The sequence below is a fragment of the Vanessa tameamea genome, chromosome Z (genome assembly GCF_037043105.1).
Source record: "Vanessa tameamea isolate UH-Manoa-2023 chromosome Z, ilVanTame1 primary haplotype, whole genome shotgun sequence".
NCBI lineage: Eukaryota > Metazoa > Arthropoda > Insecta > Lepidoptera > Nymphalidae > Vanessa > Vanessa tameamea.
Window position 1 is genome coordinate 15,627,371 of NC_087341.1, and position 15,653 is coordinate 15,643,023.

The 15,653-nt window shown below is 30.2% G+C and overlaps 1 protein-coding gene across 1 annotated transcript in view; it reads left to right on the plus strand.

Annotated features, from left to right (window-relative positions):
- The first annotated feature begins 997 nt into the window (after window positions 1–997).
- Window positions 998–15,653, plus strand: part of LOC113404101 (protein cycle) — a 97,140-nt gene continuing 82,484 nt past the window's right edge. Inside the window, exons 1-2 of the mRNA XM_026644862.2 lie at window positions 998–1,302; window positions 8,390–8,449. Coding sequence (XP_026500647.2) covers window positions 8,427–8,449 — 23 coding nt within the window. The 5' untranslated portion in view covers window positions 998–1,302; window positions 8,390–8,426. The remainder of the gene's footprint in view (window positions 1,303–8,389; window positions 8,450–15,653) is intronic.

The window sequence follows — 15,653 nt, forward strand, 5'->3', positions numbered from 1 at the left end:
CTGAAAATACAGATAAAACGGTATCTTCTCAAACAATAAATAGATAGGTGGATCAAGCAGTACTCGTCATGCCTCCATCTCGGCAGCAGCATTTGCTAATGACTTTGCGAATAACTCCTGCTGGAGTCTGCATTGCCAATGTAATAAAGACAGCCGGCTGGACCAGATTATCTGAATATTTGAAATATCTGGATAGAATTTTTGCCTTTTCAAAATAATACTTTGAAATTATTTCACTTATTACATATACAAAAAAATACTTATTTGTATTGGATAAATAAACATGGAATGCACAAAAATGCCGCTATTATAGTTATTACTGAACTAGTCAATTAATTCAATCAATATATACCTACCAGACAAAATGTTAGATTCCGGATTATTTCCACGAATGACCAATCTTTACGTAATTAAGCGTAATAAAAACAAGAAGACTACTTTTAAGAACTTCATTAACAGTGTTGCTATTTAAGTTGCTAATAGTATTTCAAACTTGGAATGTACTGTGTAATAATGTTATATTTAATATATTTAATGATCCCTTTTTATTTGAAAGCGCATCCCGCAAAAACCGCGTATTTTTGAGAAGGTTTTCAAATATAAATTTGCATACAATATAATTCAACGCATACCTTAGCCAAAGAAACACGTCACCAGTCGCCTCCATATGACGCTATTACAAAAATACCCTACTTGTGGTAGCGTCATATCGAGTATGTATTATGTTTGACTATATATACATATTATATATATTTTTTATATGTATAAAATAAATAGTGAAACATAAAGATTCATCTATCAGTTAAAACACATTAAAAGTCAGTTGTCATGATTATTTTAGTAAAAATACCACTTAATAGGCTAGAAGAAAGTTTTAGCAATTATTATTACGAATTTAAATATTATAATATAACATTTTTGGGAACAACAGCTAAATAAACAAATCTTGTATGGCAACAGTTGTGCTCGTCAGACTTCACAATGACAGCTGACATATTATTATCAGTTAATCTGTGTAGTTAATACTTATTATGTTGTGAACTTAAAAATTGCGAAGTGTTTTTTCAACATATAAAAACTTTATAAGTCATTTTTAAAGTTAAGTTATATCATTACTGTTATTGATTGTGCCTACATATCAAGTACAGTTTCAGTGTTGATTGTTATGAGAGAAGAATAAATAGTTTTTGAGTAAAGTTGGCTGGCTTAGAAAGGATTGTAAATTTCGAGTTCTTGAAGTTTCCATGCTTTTCTACGCGGGATGGACGATTTACAGCAGCCTAGCACTTCAAAGTGTGGCCAGTGAGTATATATTTTTTAATAAAGTTGTTTATAACAATATGTAAATAAAAAACAATTCAAAGTTAATTTCTCATACAATATTAGCCAACTTCTTCCAAAACTATTCGTTTATATACTTATTAGTTCATCAAATATTGTTGAATGAAACTTATACCTATTCAACAAGGAATATAAGGAACTCAATTGATGGAGTTTGCTTGCACTTGAATTATTTAATTACTTTTTAACTGAGAAAACTTTGTATTAGGTTGATGTCATATGTTGTATTATCAATTTACAAGGTGAAGGGTGAGTCTGTATCAAAAGGTGTTAACTATATCATACTTTATTATTTTCAAATCACATTGACAATGTCACTCGCTATGATTCAAATATTCATAATCTGAAGTATGCTTTAGTATAATGAATATAATGAAATATCATATTATTTTTCATTCCTTACTTTCTTAATAGTTATAAAACATTAGTAGTATTTAGAGTCTTTTTTATATAAGCTTATTTATTTTCATAAAAGATTTTTTTAACATATACAATTTTTTTTCATAAATTTCAAATAATTTGGTAAAAGTATTTCAACACTGCCATCATGATATTTCAAAAACATTTCTGTGAAAGAGACATCATTTTCGTCATAAAAAGAAAAATTTTACAAAAATTAAACAATTTTCCTTACCTTATAAAAAAAAAAATTGTTATACTTGATACTAATTATAGCCAAAAACTATTCTTATATAAATTTTTACATCAACAACCCTAAATCTGTGAGCGAGATATTTATAGTAACTTAACCTTGGAGTTTCTTAGAAGATAATTAATATCATTTATGCTTCAAAACTGATTAAGAAATTTTATTATTAAATATTATTTTCCTTAAAATTAATTGAATGGTGACTAACAAAAAAATTATTTACTAGTTAATTTTTTTGTATTTGAGTATAATAGAATTGATATAAGAATATTTTAATATACATTTAAGAGATTTTTTTGTTTATAGTGTTTATACTATTGACAAAAATAACGCTATATATTTTTTAACATGCAAAGTGTTATTTTGTCTTTTTCTAATGTCCAACAATTAACAGTATGTTATGACCATTGAACAATTAAGACCATAAAATTTGTTAAAACTTTTTTTAGATTTGATAATGGTTTGCCTATCCCTAATGTCGTGTTCACAAATAAAACAATGGATTATTATATATGCAGGCTGTAATTCTAAGAAAAGAACTGTATAAAGAAGTTGCCACCATTGAAATAGCAGATGTTGCCAGTTAGACGAGGCAAACTTCAGATCGATTTTGATTCCTTGGAATACATATTTCAGAAGATAGCAGTCGAGGATAGAACACTCTTTTTTGTTTTCGTTGTAACTGCTTTTACTTAACAGTACAAAAAAATTACAATTTGATGAATGATCTGTTTTTTCATTCCACTTAATAAGATTTCAAAAACATAAGACTGAGATATTCCTACCTATACCCTATTCCAGTGGAAGTAGAAAAAAAGATAAACAAACCTTAGATTTACATATTTCATGCAATTTGCTTATAACTCACCTATATTGTTTACTAATAACAGTTTGTGATTAATAGATCTTTATTTATAATACAACACTATTAAACTGAACTACTTATTTCCACATTAATTTTACTTCCAAAATTCCATTAATAGTTTCGTTGACAGTCAAAAGTTGTTTTTTCGCAAATCCATAGTGAATATAATAGACTAATCAAGATCTCAACCAATGATATCTCGTCAATTTGCTGTCAAATAAACAACTTATTTGGTTTTTTCCTGTTATTATTCGAGTATATGCAGAAAGTAGTGTTAATATATAAAAACTTTTTAGGATTGTATTTACAAATTTTTGACTTATTATAAAGATTCCTTAGTTAAGCAAACTTTTTATTCCAATATCTGTTAATAGGATTTTTCAAGGTCAAAATTTATAGCACAAATCCTTAGAAAAAAAGTATATCTAATGATTATATTAAGTTAATAATTAAATCCTTATTTATGTACAAGGACAAATAAACATTTAATATATTCCAATTATAATTGTTGTTGTATTAAATATGAGAAGTCTTTATTGTTAAGATTTAAAATTTTATAATTACTTGATAAAAACATGTGCTATTAAGTTTCCAAAGCAGGATTTGTTTTTTTATTTATATAAAATTTACTGGTTTGAACTTTGCTTTTTTAGTTTATTTATTACATTTACTTACATACATATTTTTAATATTATAACAAAATAAGTTAAATTTCATATCAAGGAATGTGCTGCCCCTGATGGATAACTTTTGAAACTCCGTTTTTCGATATTATTACCTTTCAATGATGCCAAGCAAGGTCCAAAAATAATAAAAGGAAAAAATCCGCATAAATATTAATATTTCCAGAACCGACAATATACAACTTTTTGTTTCGTATGTCGTATTTTATCAAAGCAAATCAAAATAAACTTTTCAGTTGGGTTCCTGCTAGTACCTACTTTTGTATAGACATTTTATAGGATTGCTATGCTTATGTATATATCGGTATAAAAGTAAAGTAATTAGTAAAATATTATATATATTAATAACCGTTAAATGTGCCATTGCTGGGATTCATCTGTTCTTACTGGGCCCTGTCGTGCTCCGGGTGATTCGAAGCTAAGCGAGTCGGTGAAGGTAGCATACTTCCCCGCTATCAGATAAGTTGAAGCGTTATAAGTCGAATATGTGTTTTTATCTATTTTATTACAAATATGACTTTTTTCGGTCCCCCACATATTGGTAAAGTTATAAAGTGCTTTGCGTCTACAAAACTGGTTCGATTATACCACTCTACTAGTTGTATTTGTTTTGTGGAAAACTTATTGCTGTACTTGAGTGGCTACCTTCATTCATAAATAATCAGAATTTTTTTTTCTGACCACCCATGACCCTCTTTGACTAAATTTGCTTTTTAATTAAAATTTGACAGAATTAATTTAAATGGAAATTTTTCAACCATGTCCGGTTTATTTTGTTTCTAAGACTAGTCTTGGAAGACGACGACTTATTTCTATAGATCGTAGGCTTTTGAATAAAGTTAAAAAATATCGTGAGAAGCGGTTTTTGAAAATTATATTTTTATTAATAATATTAAAAACTAATGAAAAATAAAAGGGCTTAATAATGTTCGAAGTTTGTAAGATAAAACTGGAACTGATGATATTTGTCAAAAATCGAATTTCGAGCGGACGAAGCTGCCAAAATAAAAAATACCGTTACACTTTAGTGTTCGTACGAAGCGGTGAATATCTTATTCGGCGTATTAAAAAAAATAAGGTATGCGATTTTACTTATAAACAAAATATAAATGAATCGACCTTCAGTTTCAACTCATTGGTAAGTTCGTTTTAATAAAGAGAAGCATCCTAACGAACATAATCGCCCGTTAACGAACGCACGGAGCGCTTTTCGGTATTATCCCATAGATAGCTTTGGTTTTGTTTTTCGATACATTTAGGAACATAAGCGTTTTTGATTAATACATATTTATACAAAAAGACACTAAAAAATATACAAACACATAATATTCAATAGCGGATTTATAGTGTTGTCTAAGTCTTCGTGTTCATGACGCTGTAACCGCATCACAAACCGCGTGTTGCCGCAAACTCATTCATTACATTTTATCTAAAACGAGTACTGCACGTCATTTATTATTCACTTAAATATAATGTAGTTCTTTTTTACAAACTTTTATTTGCAATTTGCAATTTTAGCGAACTAATTAGGACGACTTCTCGTTTACACGTTCATTTAGTTCAAATGGTAGTGCATGATTTTGATAAGCATGACCTGATTCACGACAGACACGAGGATCGGTTCCAGGTGAAGGAACTCCTCAACATTTAATATTTTGGTTCAGTTCCGATGACAATGCAATTTATGCCAACGTGATCTAATTCTAAATTCAAGATTAGCACCAAATTTTGTAGTTAAAAGCTTGATCTTAAAAATATTTCAAAATGTTTGTCAAACATGTATGAAATAATTCTTATGAACGTTATATTTATATTTACTCGTGACTATGGCATTGAAAACAATGTGATAAACGTCAAATCTGCCTTCCCTTAAACTGAACTTGTTCCTTATAAAATAATATTGCTCTTCACCGAGGGGATTATTGCTGTAGAGACGGTAACATCCATGGCTTAAGAGATCGGGAACGTAGTCGCTATATTCAAATCGCTAGCTGATCCTCATTAAGCCATCATTAATTTTATTCATTGTACTTTTAATTGCATTCACTGCAATTTATAAAGACTAGTATTTATCATCCTTTTCGATTTCGATATACAGAACAACTGATTCCTCCCAAAGCAAAGTTTTATCAAATTTCTTCAAATTTATCAAATTACTGAAAATGTCCCAATAAGAAGAATTTAAAGAAAGTAAGGAATGGTTAATATTTTTTAATCTATGGCCCGTGACCACACCTATGACCGTCATATAAAAAAAAAACTTGTGCTCCTTGCGGGTTGGAACACATTTTTGTGCTAGAACTGGTTTCGAAGTTTTTCGAAGCTTCTACAAAATTCTGACAATATTCGATGTATGAAAAACAGTACGGTGATCGCATTACCTTATAAATTCGATATATTACGTTCTTTTGTGTCATAACATTAAAATACAATGATTTATTCATGAATACCGATTCAAATATTTAGAAAAAAAAGACACTCAATTTTATTTGATCTCGAAATGTCTATGTCTCGATGACGAATCATAATATCTTTCGAATCAATTATGCAAATTAGAGTCAAAAACTTTTAAATAAACTATTATAATTATTAGATATATTTCAATTTATTCAATCAAAGTTTAAAAAAAAAACATTTCTGAATGGAATTTAAATTTCGTAAATTCCTTGAACGTTGATAAAATCAATAATTTAATGATGTGCTTAAGTGACAATTAGATGACGATAAATCATATGTTATTATGACTTAAAAACGGATTCCCTAAAACGTGTCTCTCGTAATTATGAACACTTAAAATTCCATCTGTCACATTTGCTCTGTCAATTTAATTACAGTATAGGCTTTTCATTAAAAATGTGCCTCGATACACTTGTATGTAAAAGTAAAATAATAAATATATTATTATTTTATTTTTCTGTTATCATAATTCGTATGTAAATAATTAATTGGTCCCTTTATAAAGAGTGTTTAAATAATTATTTAATGTATTGATAACACTAGCTTCAATCTAAGGCTAAAAGGAGAACTCTTTCAATCTCCTATGCTAGACCTAAACCTGAGTATTATCACATGACCTAAGGAAGTAATGACCTGGGAAATTATTTTATCAATATTTTTAGATACCATTGTTACATATTATTTAGATGAATGTTAAGTTGCAATCAGTACGCTAACTCCATATAAATGAATGAATGCTTTGTATACATTCATTTTGTAATTGGAATTTTATGATTTTTTTCTTTGATTGCAATATGTATAAATAAATAAAATTTTATTTATACATTCTTAGACAGTTTATCGAATCAAAACTGAATAAATAGTTTTTTAATTATTAATCATTATTTTATTAAACTATCTTATGTTTTTGAATCAGCTCTTGGTGTAAATAATAAATATAAATTCTTGTTAGTCTTATTCGAAAAGACTGGATCGATCGGCTACTATTGCTAGATCGTTGAAAAACTAAATACGATTTCAAATAACCTAAATGTAAATCCAAGGTGCAATATTTATCTACTATGAAATATTTTAATACTGTCGTTTCCTGGTTAATAAACAACATACCGGACAGAAATAATAGTACGACACATTCTTAAACAATTTGTCATTCAATTCTCTTGCAGCAATAAAAATGATTTTGTATATTTTAAGTAAAAAATATATATATATATTACTAGCAGTATTTAAAACGGGATATTTACCATGTTTTTTGTTTTTATTTGGTGGAGTTCGATATTTCGACATTATCTACGAATGTCTTGTTCACGAGACAAATAAAAATTCAAGACATCCCGTTTTAAATACTGCTAGTAATAAAAATAACCATGTTATTTTAAATTTTATATAAAAATATATATGTCCTGTTACTAGTAAAAATATATTAGGCCTTTCTGCCAAGTAATCACTGAATACATTTCCGTGATACAGAAAGCATGTAAAGCCGTTAGCGCCTGCAGGCATTCATTCCAATCGTGTCAAATTTTCGTACTGTCGGATTTTGAGAGAGAGGTAACATAGTGCATCCGTGTGTGTACAATCACATAAGGTCTATAATGGCTGACGTATACTGCAACAGAGTTGGGGCTATTTTGATCTCTGCCCAGTAGGTAATTGGAAATAAGGATTGCTGTCCCGGCCCTGAATGATAAATGGAAAAAATAGTCAAGTTTTGTTTAATATCTCCTGCAAAGCTGTCTTATCTCGATAATGAGCGCCGTCGCTATATCTTAAATTGACAAATGATATCAGATTATTTTAAACGTAAATATCGTTGGAATAAATTATTTTGAAAACTATAGAGTACCTTTTGCATAGAGACTTTTCTTTGCATTTAATTGAATTATTTACATATTAGCTATATCAAATATATCAAAATACTCGCGGGTGACAGATATGGGCATATCTAAAATATAATTCCAGATCACAAAAAACATCATAATACTACCATTAAATGTAGTAATGCCGTCTATTATAATCTAAACTTCGACCTTCATTTGAAATAGCACGTTGTTAATAAAGAGTTAGGTTGTTTATACAATATTAGGTTCATTGTCATAACTCGTTAATATGATATATTTGGGGTATTCAACCCATGGTACAATATATCCTTGGGAAACATCACCAAAATCGATTCCATGGTCACAGCGTGACGTGCGTACTAATTAACAAACATGTCACTTAAAGTCATCTGGATATCAATTGCACAATAGATGCATGTGTAATTTGAATTGTAAACGTAAAAATATGTTATTGTAAAATATTTTTTTAATGTATATTTATTTATAATATAGAAGCGATGTGGAATCTTCATGGAAGCGACTTAGCTCGGTTTGAGATATGGTATGCTTGCAGGTAGAGCCACCAGCGGCCGAGGCTGCGGCCCTGAATCATGACGCGATTCGGAGATACCAGGTATTTATCTTAACAATAATATTTATCCGGAGGCGAAATAATCAATGAACATTTACATAGAACACTTGGGTTCATACCAATTCTGACACTGGTATCACACTTCATTATAATATTGATCATCTTTATTTCTCCAGTTTTATTTACGCGTTGCCTAATTCAGAAGTTCTGAGTAGATACTCTCAGTGACAGGCATGTCAGGCCGCTATATCGGTATTCGGTATTCGGTGATTAAAACATCTTTATTTATACTTATTACAGCAGACATATTCGGCGCTTATTTGGTGTAACAGTCTGACTGACAAATCTTTGCATAGCTTGATGGTATTTGAAGTAATGGTGCCTCTAAGAGAAAGTCATGATTAGTTTTCGGTTGATACCATTTTTCCTTAGATTATTTAAAAATGGAGTATAAAAATGGAGGATAAAAATGGAGTGTCGCACTACAAAAGAACTAAAACAAAACGAGCTAAATTTTATTATCTTGGTGTGCGTGACAGCCACGCTTGACACTAAGATAGTTAGCGGCCACCTTTTTTTCACGCGACGCATTATCACTTTTGACAGTCTATTGAATATATAAAGCGTTTTTCATCAATCAGTATTAAAGTCAAAAATGTGTTTGACATGATTAAAAATACGTATAGCAGTAAAGAGAAATTTATATCAAACATTACATAATATATGTTGTGATCGCAATACCCGCATATATGTACGTTTCGTACGTAAATTAAATAAACCTAAATTGTATTTATAAGTTTGGCTTTTTAAAATCTAGAATTGCACAATAAAGTAGCTGCAAATATGTACAGACTTTATATACGAATTTAATAAAAGTTTCAAACAATAAAATAAAAAAACGATGTCCAGTGTGGCCCTCTCTGGCTGAAATAACTGCTGCAATTCTTCGTGGAATGCTCTGGACAAGGTTTTTTATGAGTTCTTGAGGAATACGCTACTATACGGCCGTAATAGCAATTTTAAGCTGTCGGATGTTCTGTAGGGTTGGGTGTACAGTTCTAAAATGTTGTTATGGTACAAAATTTGTCGCGAAAACCAATTTAAATAATTATACATCAACATAAATACATTAAAATTACAAAAAAACCTTTTTTAATTTATTTATAGCACAATATCTAAACACAAACCGCGAGCAAATGTAACCTCTTTTGTTTAAGATTTTCATAATTGTATGGAAAAGTCTGGGTGCCCGTTGTTTTTGCAAATGGGTTTATTTTATACCACAATAGTTTAATTAAGAAATGGGTTGGTAATTAAGAGCCGAGATGGCCCAGTGGTTAGAACGCGTGCATCTTAACCGATGATTTCGGGTTCAAACCCAGGCAGGCACCACTGAATTTTCACGTGCTTAATTTGTGTTTATAATTCATCTTGTGCTCGGCGGTGAAGGAAAACATCGTGAGGAAACCTGCATGTGTCTAATTTCAACGAAATTCTGCCACATTTGTATTCCACCAACCCGCATTGGAGCAGCGTGGTGGAATATGCTCCATACCTTCTCCTCAACGGGAGAGGAGGCCTTAGCCCAGCAGTGGGAAATTTACAGGCTGATTATGTAAGAAATGGGTTTTACGTTGTAGGGGTAACTATATTATAAAGTGGCGATGCTATATTATACAGGAAAATTAGATAATATATTGTTTTATAGAAATATACCTAAAAATGTATTCATTCATATTATAATTCGATCATTTTCACTAGGAACTATTAGGTATTTCCTTCCGGCCGAGCCTTTCTCGGCTTAGCATCAACGGGGATACTCCCATTAGTGCCTTAATCACTTTGATCCTAGCTTGACGGCTTCCGGTTTTAAATCAATGTTATATGACACACAGTTGCAAGACTAGGAGATATAACTGTGCCGTGATGAGTTGATGATTCATTTATCTTCTGTCAATAAAAAATACTGTCAATTTGTAAATACTTTTTTTCTGTTGATGAAGCATTTTAATTTATTGTTCGATGATACTACGCGCGATATCAATTTGATCGGCTTAGGAAACTTTTTCTTGGTACATAAAGTTGAAGAAAAACATCGCGTGGGAATCTGCATGTGTCGGATCAAAATCTTCCTAAATACTGTATGTGTACCCCATATGTAACTAAGTTTAGTAAGTAACCCCCAAAAACCACCCCACCGGGACACTTACAGGATGTTCCTATATTTATTTTTTCTGTAGGTATGTATTCTATGGGTCTTAACTTAAAAATAAAATTTGTTCCCTTTAGGTAAACCTCAAAGCCATATAAAAACAAACAAAGTAAGCTTCAATGAGATAATCAATTAAATGAAAATAACTTCCGCTTTAAACGAAACGAAAACATACAACGCAAAAAGTATTTAGTGAAAACTTAATCTACAATATATATGCTTTATGAGATCAGCCGAAACATATACTGCTGCTGCTGCTGCTACTGCTGGGGCTAGAGGAACTTGTTAACCGTGTTGCTTTTACAAGCACTTTTGAATCGTCATTTAACAAACTATTAAAAGTAAAGCTACCACCGGTTCGGAATGTAGATTCAACCGAGAAGAACCGGCAAGAAACTCAGTAGTTACTATTTTGCAACATCTAAAAATACAGTCATGTTAGTTAAATACAATTATATATGTATGTTATGTCTCCTGCCTGGAAGTCAACAAGCAATTGCAAACCTATAAATATGTATAATTTATCGTTTTTCTAACCATGATACCTACATAATATATTACACAATACGAGACGTGTACATGAAAAAAAGTTTAAAGTAATAAAAGTTGATTACACGTTATAAATTTATATACTGTTATAAACTGTATAATATACATTCGTAACCAATGATTTCATTCAATTTTTTATAAGAGGGCTGTAAATGCTTGTAAAAGCCTGCTAATAAATCATAAACTAATGATTTCTCAACTGCTTCGAACTCATTTTAATTAAGGCATATTATTAACTAGCTGAACCTGCGGCTTCACCCGTGTGAAATTTATAAAACACAAACTTCCCACCCTCGTTTAACCTCCTTAGGGGTAGAGTTTCGTAAAATTCTTAGCGCGAAGGTGCTACTGTTTCTGAGATTTCGCGAGTGGTATTTCGCTTTTATACCTATATATAGAATTCTATGCAATAAATACTTTCAAACTTCAAGCTCAAAACCTTCTCCTCATAAGTAGAGGAGGCCTTAGCCCAGCTGTGGGAATTTTACAGGCTGTTTTAATGTTGTAATGTTGTATATAATATTACGTTTCAATGTGACTTGGAGTGTTCGTGCAATTTTGATAATTATATAAATTTTAATTTTTAAAGACCAATTAATACAACAACTAGCTGCTCGTCCCGGCTTTACACGGGTACAATAAGGCTCTAATATATTCAATTATTAAAATGAAGAACAAAGATGAATAGAAAAATTCATGTACTTTCGGCTAGGATAGCTGAAATTATCGTTTTTTCTCTTAAATATGCTGTATTATACATGTAAACCTTCCTCTTTACTGATTTTTATTTTTGTATTCATGGGAAAAAAACAATTATAATAATACTTTTTAGTAAAAAAACAAGTATAAGAAAGAAACATATAACAATCAAGTTTCCACTTATGGATGTATATATATATATATATATCTACTTATCTACTTAACTTTCGATAAACTTGGAATATATAATAGAGTTGATTACGCTGCATCGACTGCAAGAAAGAAAAAGGGACTTAGCCGAAGATTTGAAAGAAATATTTGAGAATAAAAGCCTCATTTAACTCCGTGTTATTCGTACCGGAAGTTGACGAAATCGAACTAAAATGATAGAAAAGTATACGTATCGTAGTAACAATTCACGGCCAAAAAAGGATTTTCAGAAACTTCATACAATTTTTAAATTTTTCACGAAATAAAAAACACTGTTGCCGATGTCGTTATGGAGATGTTCAAATCAGTACGTCCACCATATTGGACGCGTAAATGCGGCAACGCAGCACTTGAATAGCGACGACTAACAACGTAATATGCGTTACCGTTGATGATAGACAGTCACATTTTCATTGAAGTATTCAAATTTAAATATTAAATAGCGTATTAATTTGATGCAAAATCGTAAATTATTAATCAAAATTACATAATTTTTTCATTACTAATTATAAAATGCGAACATAAATGATTGAGCACTGACATTCCTACGTGAAAATTAACTTTAAAAAATAAATAGACGTGTGTGTGGATTTGACCTTACATACATCCTTAAAATTAATACAAACAAAATTACGTTTAAATATATTACGTAAACTTATTTTGAATTCACTAATTTTTTAGTTAAATATATCTAATTCTTTACAATGTATATTATAATTTGTACATGCATGTTACAAGAACACGTGATGGAAACCTCATTAAAATCTCAATATCTGAACGAACGGGCGGTGGGAAATAACGTTGTTTCATGATATGTAAAATATTTATACAAATATTATCTTATAATATTCCTTTATTTCCTTGTGTAAGCCCGGTAAGCTATATGTTTATTTCGATAAAATCATTCACATTCCGCCATTATGTTTAAGCTGCATTTATATATTTCGCGCCGTGAAACCTTCCTCGCTGCATTAAAATGATCTTTATTCAGGTCGGCTCTTTTATATCGTAATTATATGCTCCCGACCACCTACCACCCGTTCGGATTGTAGATTCAATTTTTATAATAATATATATTCCGGGTAATTCGAGATGCGCCAATTTGGGTTAAAATCCGGGCGTAATTTAACGGGCCCGTATTTAAACTGTGTGTTTTCGAGAATTGCGAGGTGGAGTAAGCTCCAAATCTTCTCCTTGAGAGGGTGAGGAGGCCTTTGCCCAGGCTTTGACTTCAACGGTCTGTTACTTTTTTTGCTTTATTATAAACGTACTTCTGTGTGCCAAGCTGATTGAAGCAATGTTTTCTCTTTATTCATTCCATTTGTCTTTATAATTATGTACAGTTACCTAATCATACCATAGTTAATAAGAGTATGTACGAGGGCTTTATAACTTTGTGCGCAATTCCTTAACTGTGTGGAAGTGTTCAGGCGCAGGATCAACAGCTATACAAACTTTACGAGACACATTTTAAACATTGCCACTTGCCGGACTGCTCAAGATTTATTGACAGAATAACTCAATAACTTTCCAGGGAATCGGTCCCAGGACCATAGGAAAACAGCCTTATAGGCTCGATACTGCGAGGTATTAATATAACAGACAGAATAGTCAGTATAACATTCACATTTAAGTCAATTCTTAATTTCCAATTTAAACACATGCTTATACTAAGAAAGCAATTTAATGAGTTATTTCTTAAAAAAAACGTTATTTTTAAAATTTATAAAATTTAATTAATTCAAAAATATTACACGTATAAATTAAAGAATAATTTGTTAAGTAACCTATTCAATTTTTTTTAAATTATTTTCTTTATATTGAATATATTAAATATGCTTAAGCATTGGATTAATTTAAATCATGGATTGTGTAACAAAATTATATTAGTAGTAAATTTATGTAAACCCGTTTTTAATATTATAACAACGACAATGCATCCACAGTACCAAGTAAAACGATGCGTGGTTTTTCTTATACTGATTATTTCAATATTTTAAACCGATCTCAATTTTAATTGGATGAATACCTATTAAATTTGGTCTCTACCTTCTGTAGTATTAAGATATAATGTTATTATCGTATAGATTCTTGTATTTTCTTTGTTTATTTTGTTATAGTCAAGGTCAGTTCTTATCGGCCGTGGTCACTAATTATCAAACTCGTCATACGGACGAATTACAAAACATTTTTGACATATTTATATAATTTTATGACGTTGTGTAACATTTTATTCATTATAAAGAAATGTGTTGTTTTGTTTCATCTTTTAATAATTATATTTATTTTATCGTTTTATAGAGATACCGCTGCCGATCCATTTGCATGGCGATTTTGTTTTTACAAAAATGTATGTTGGATATAAATTATAGTGGGTGGAAGCCCCACCGTTATTTTTATTGATTTTATATAAGAGTAATAAAAATATTTTATATTGCTCATTCAAATAATTATTTATTACAAGACTATCCGTATATATATAAGTGTTTTTCAGAAATCCCAACGAAATGTATTTATTACCTTATTAATTTATAGGGAATAAATTTTCCTCCCCAATTTCACCGCATTTAGAGATAAATTCTGATACGCAGAAACCTGAACACCGAATCTCATAATTATATCTTTCAATAACAGCGAAATTCCATGCAAGTTTCCATCGTAAGTTTGACCCCCTTCATAATTAATTAATAATCATTTTTATTTGAAAAAATACAAGCATTACAGTATTTTCACTAAACATTTTTTTTTAATATTCTTACTAATTAAACAAAAACATACTACTAAGGACAAATGAAATAAAATTTCTAACTAATCTTTAAAATTCAGAAATATATAAATTTGTTTGAAAATTGTATAAAAAGGATCAAAAAAATATGTCTACATGTCGACAACAACGCAGGAAATCATTTACAAGTTTAACTTCAGTGCTGAGTTTTCATGAAATTATTTCATAACGTCAAAATCAATTGTATAATCAATAATTAATAATATAATATAATTCTTCAAATATAATTAAAATAAGTGTTTAGTTGAAAAATCAAAATAACAGTCTCAATAATTACTTCTAATCACAAATTAAGCGAAATTAACAAAAACTATCGTAGACTACACGGAACAAAAGGGATACGTCGTATTTGTGGTGAATTGACGATGACGGTTTCTCTTCCCAGTTGATGCTGCCATTATGTCTGCGAACAACTAACTATCCACACGACGCTCCGCAAGATTTTGACAGTGACGTACAGTGACAATAGTTGTCCAATCTAGTTTCGACGTAATTCAATATATGGCGCTACGCATGGGCCGTCATATATATATATATATATGACGGAACGATACTCTATGAGAAATATGAACACATGAATAAATAAAGTTATTGAATTAAAATCTATCATTAATTTTAATCAATATATCTACTTCCTTTAATTTATTTACACCTGTATTACACTGAGACAGTGCGATGTAAACTATAGGTCCGATTGAAATGTTAGCACAGTTACTCCTGATGTCGCGATATAGACGCTCAATAAGAAGTTATTTGTGGAAAATTCTACTTAAGGGCGATGTAACTCCGCA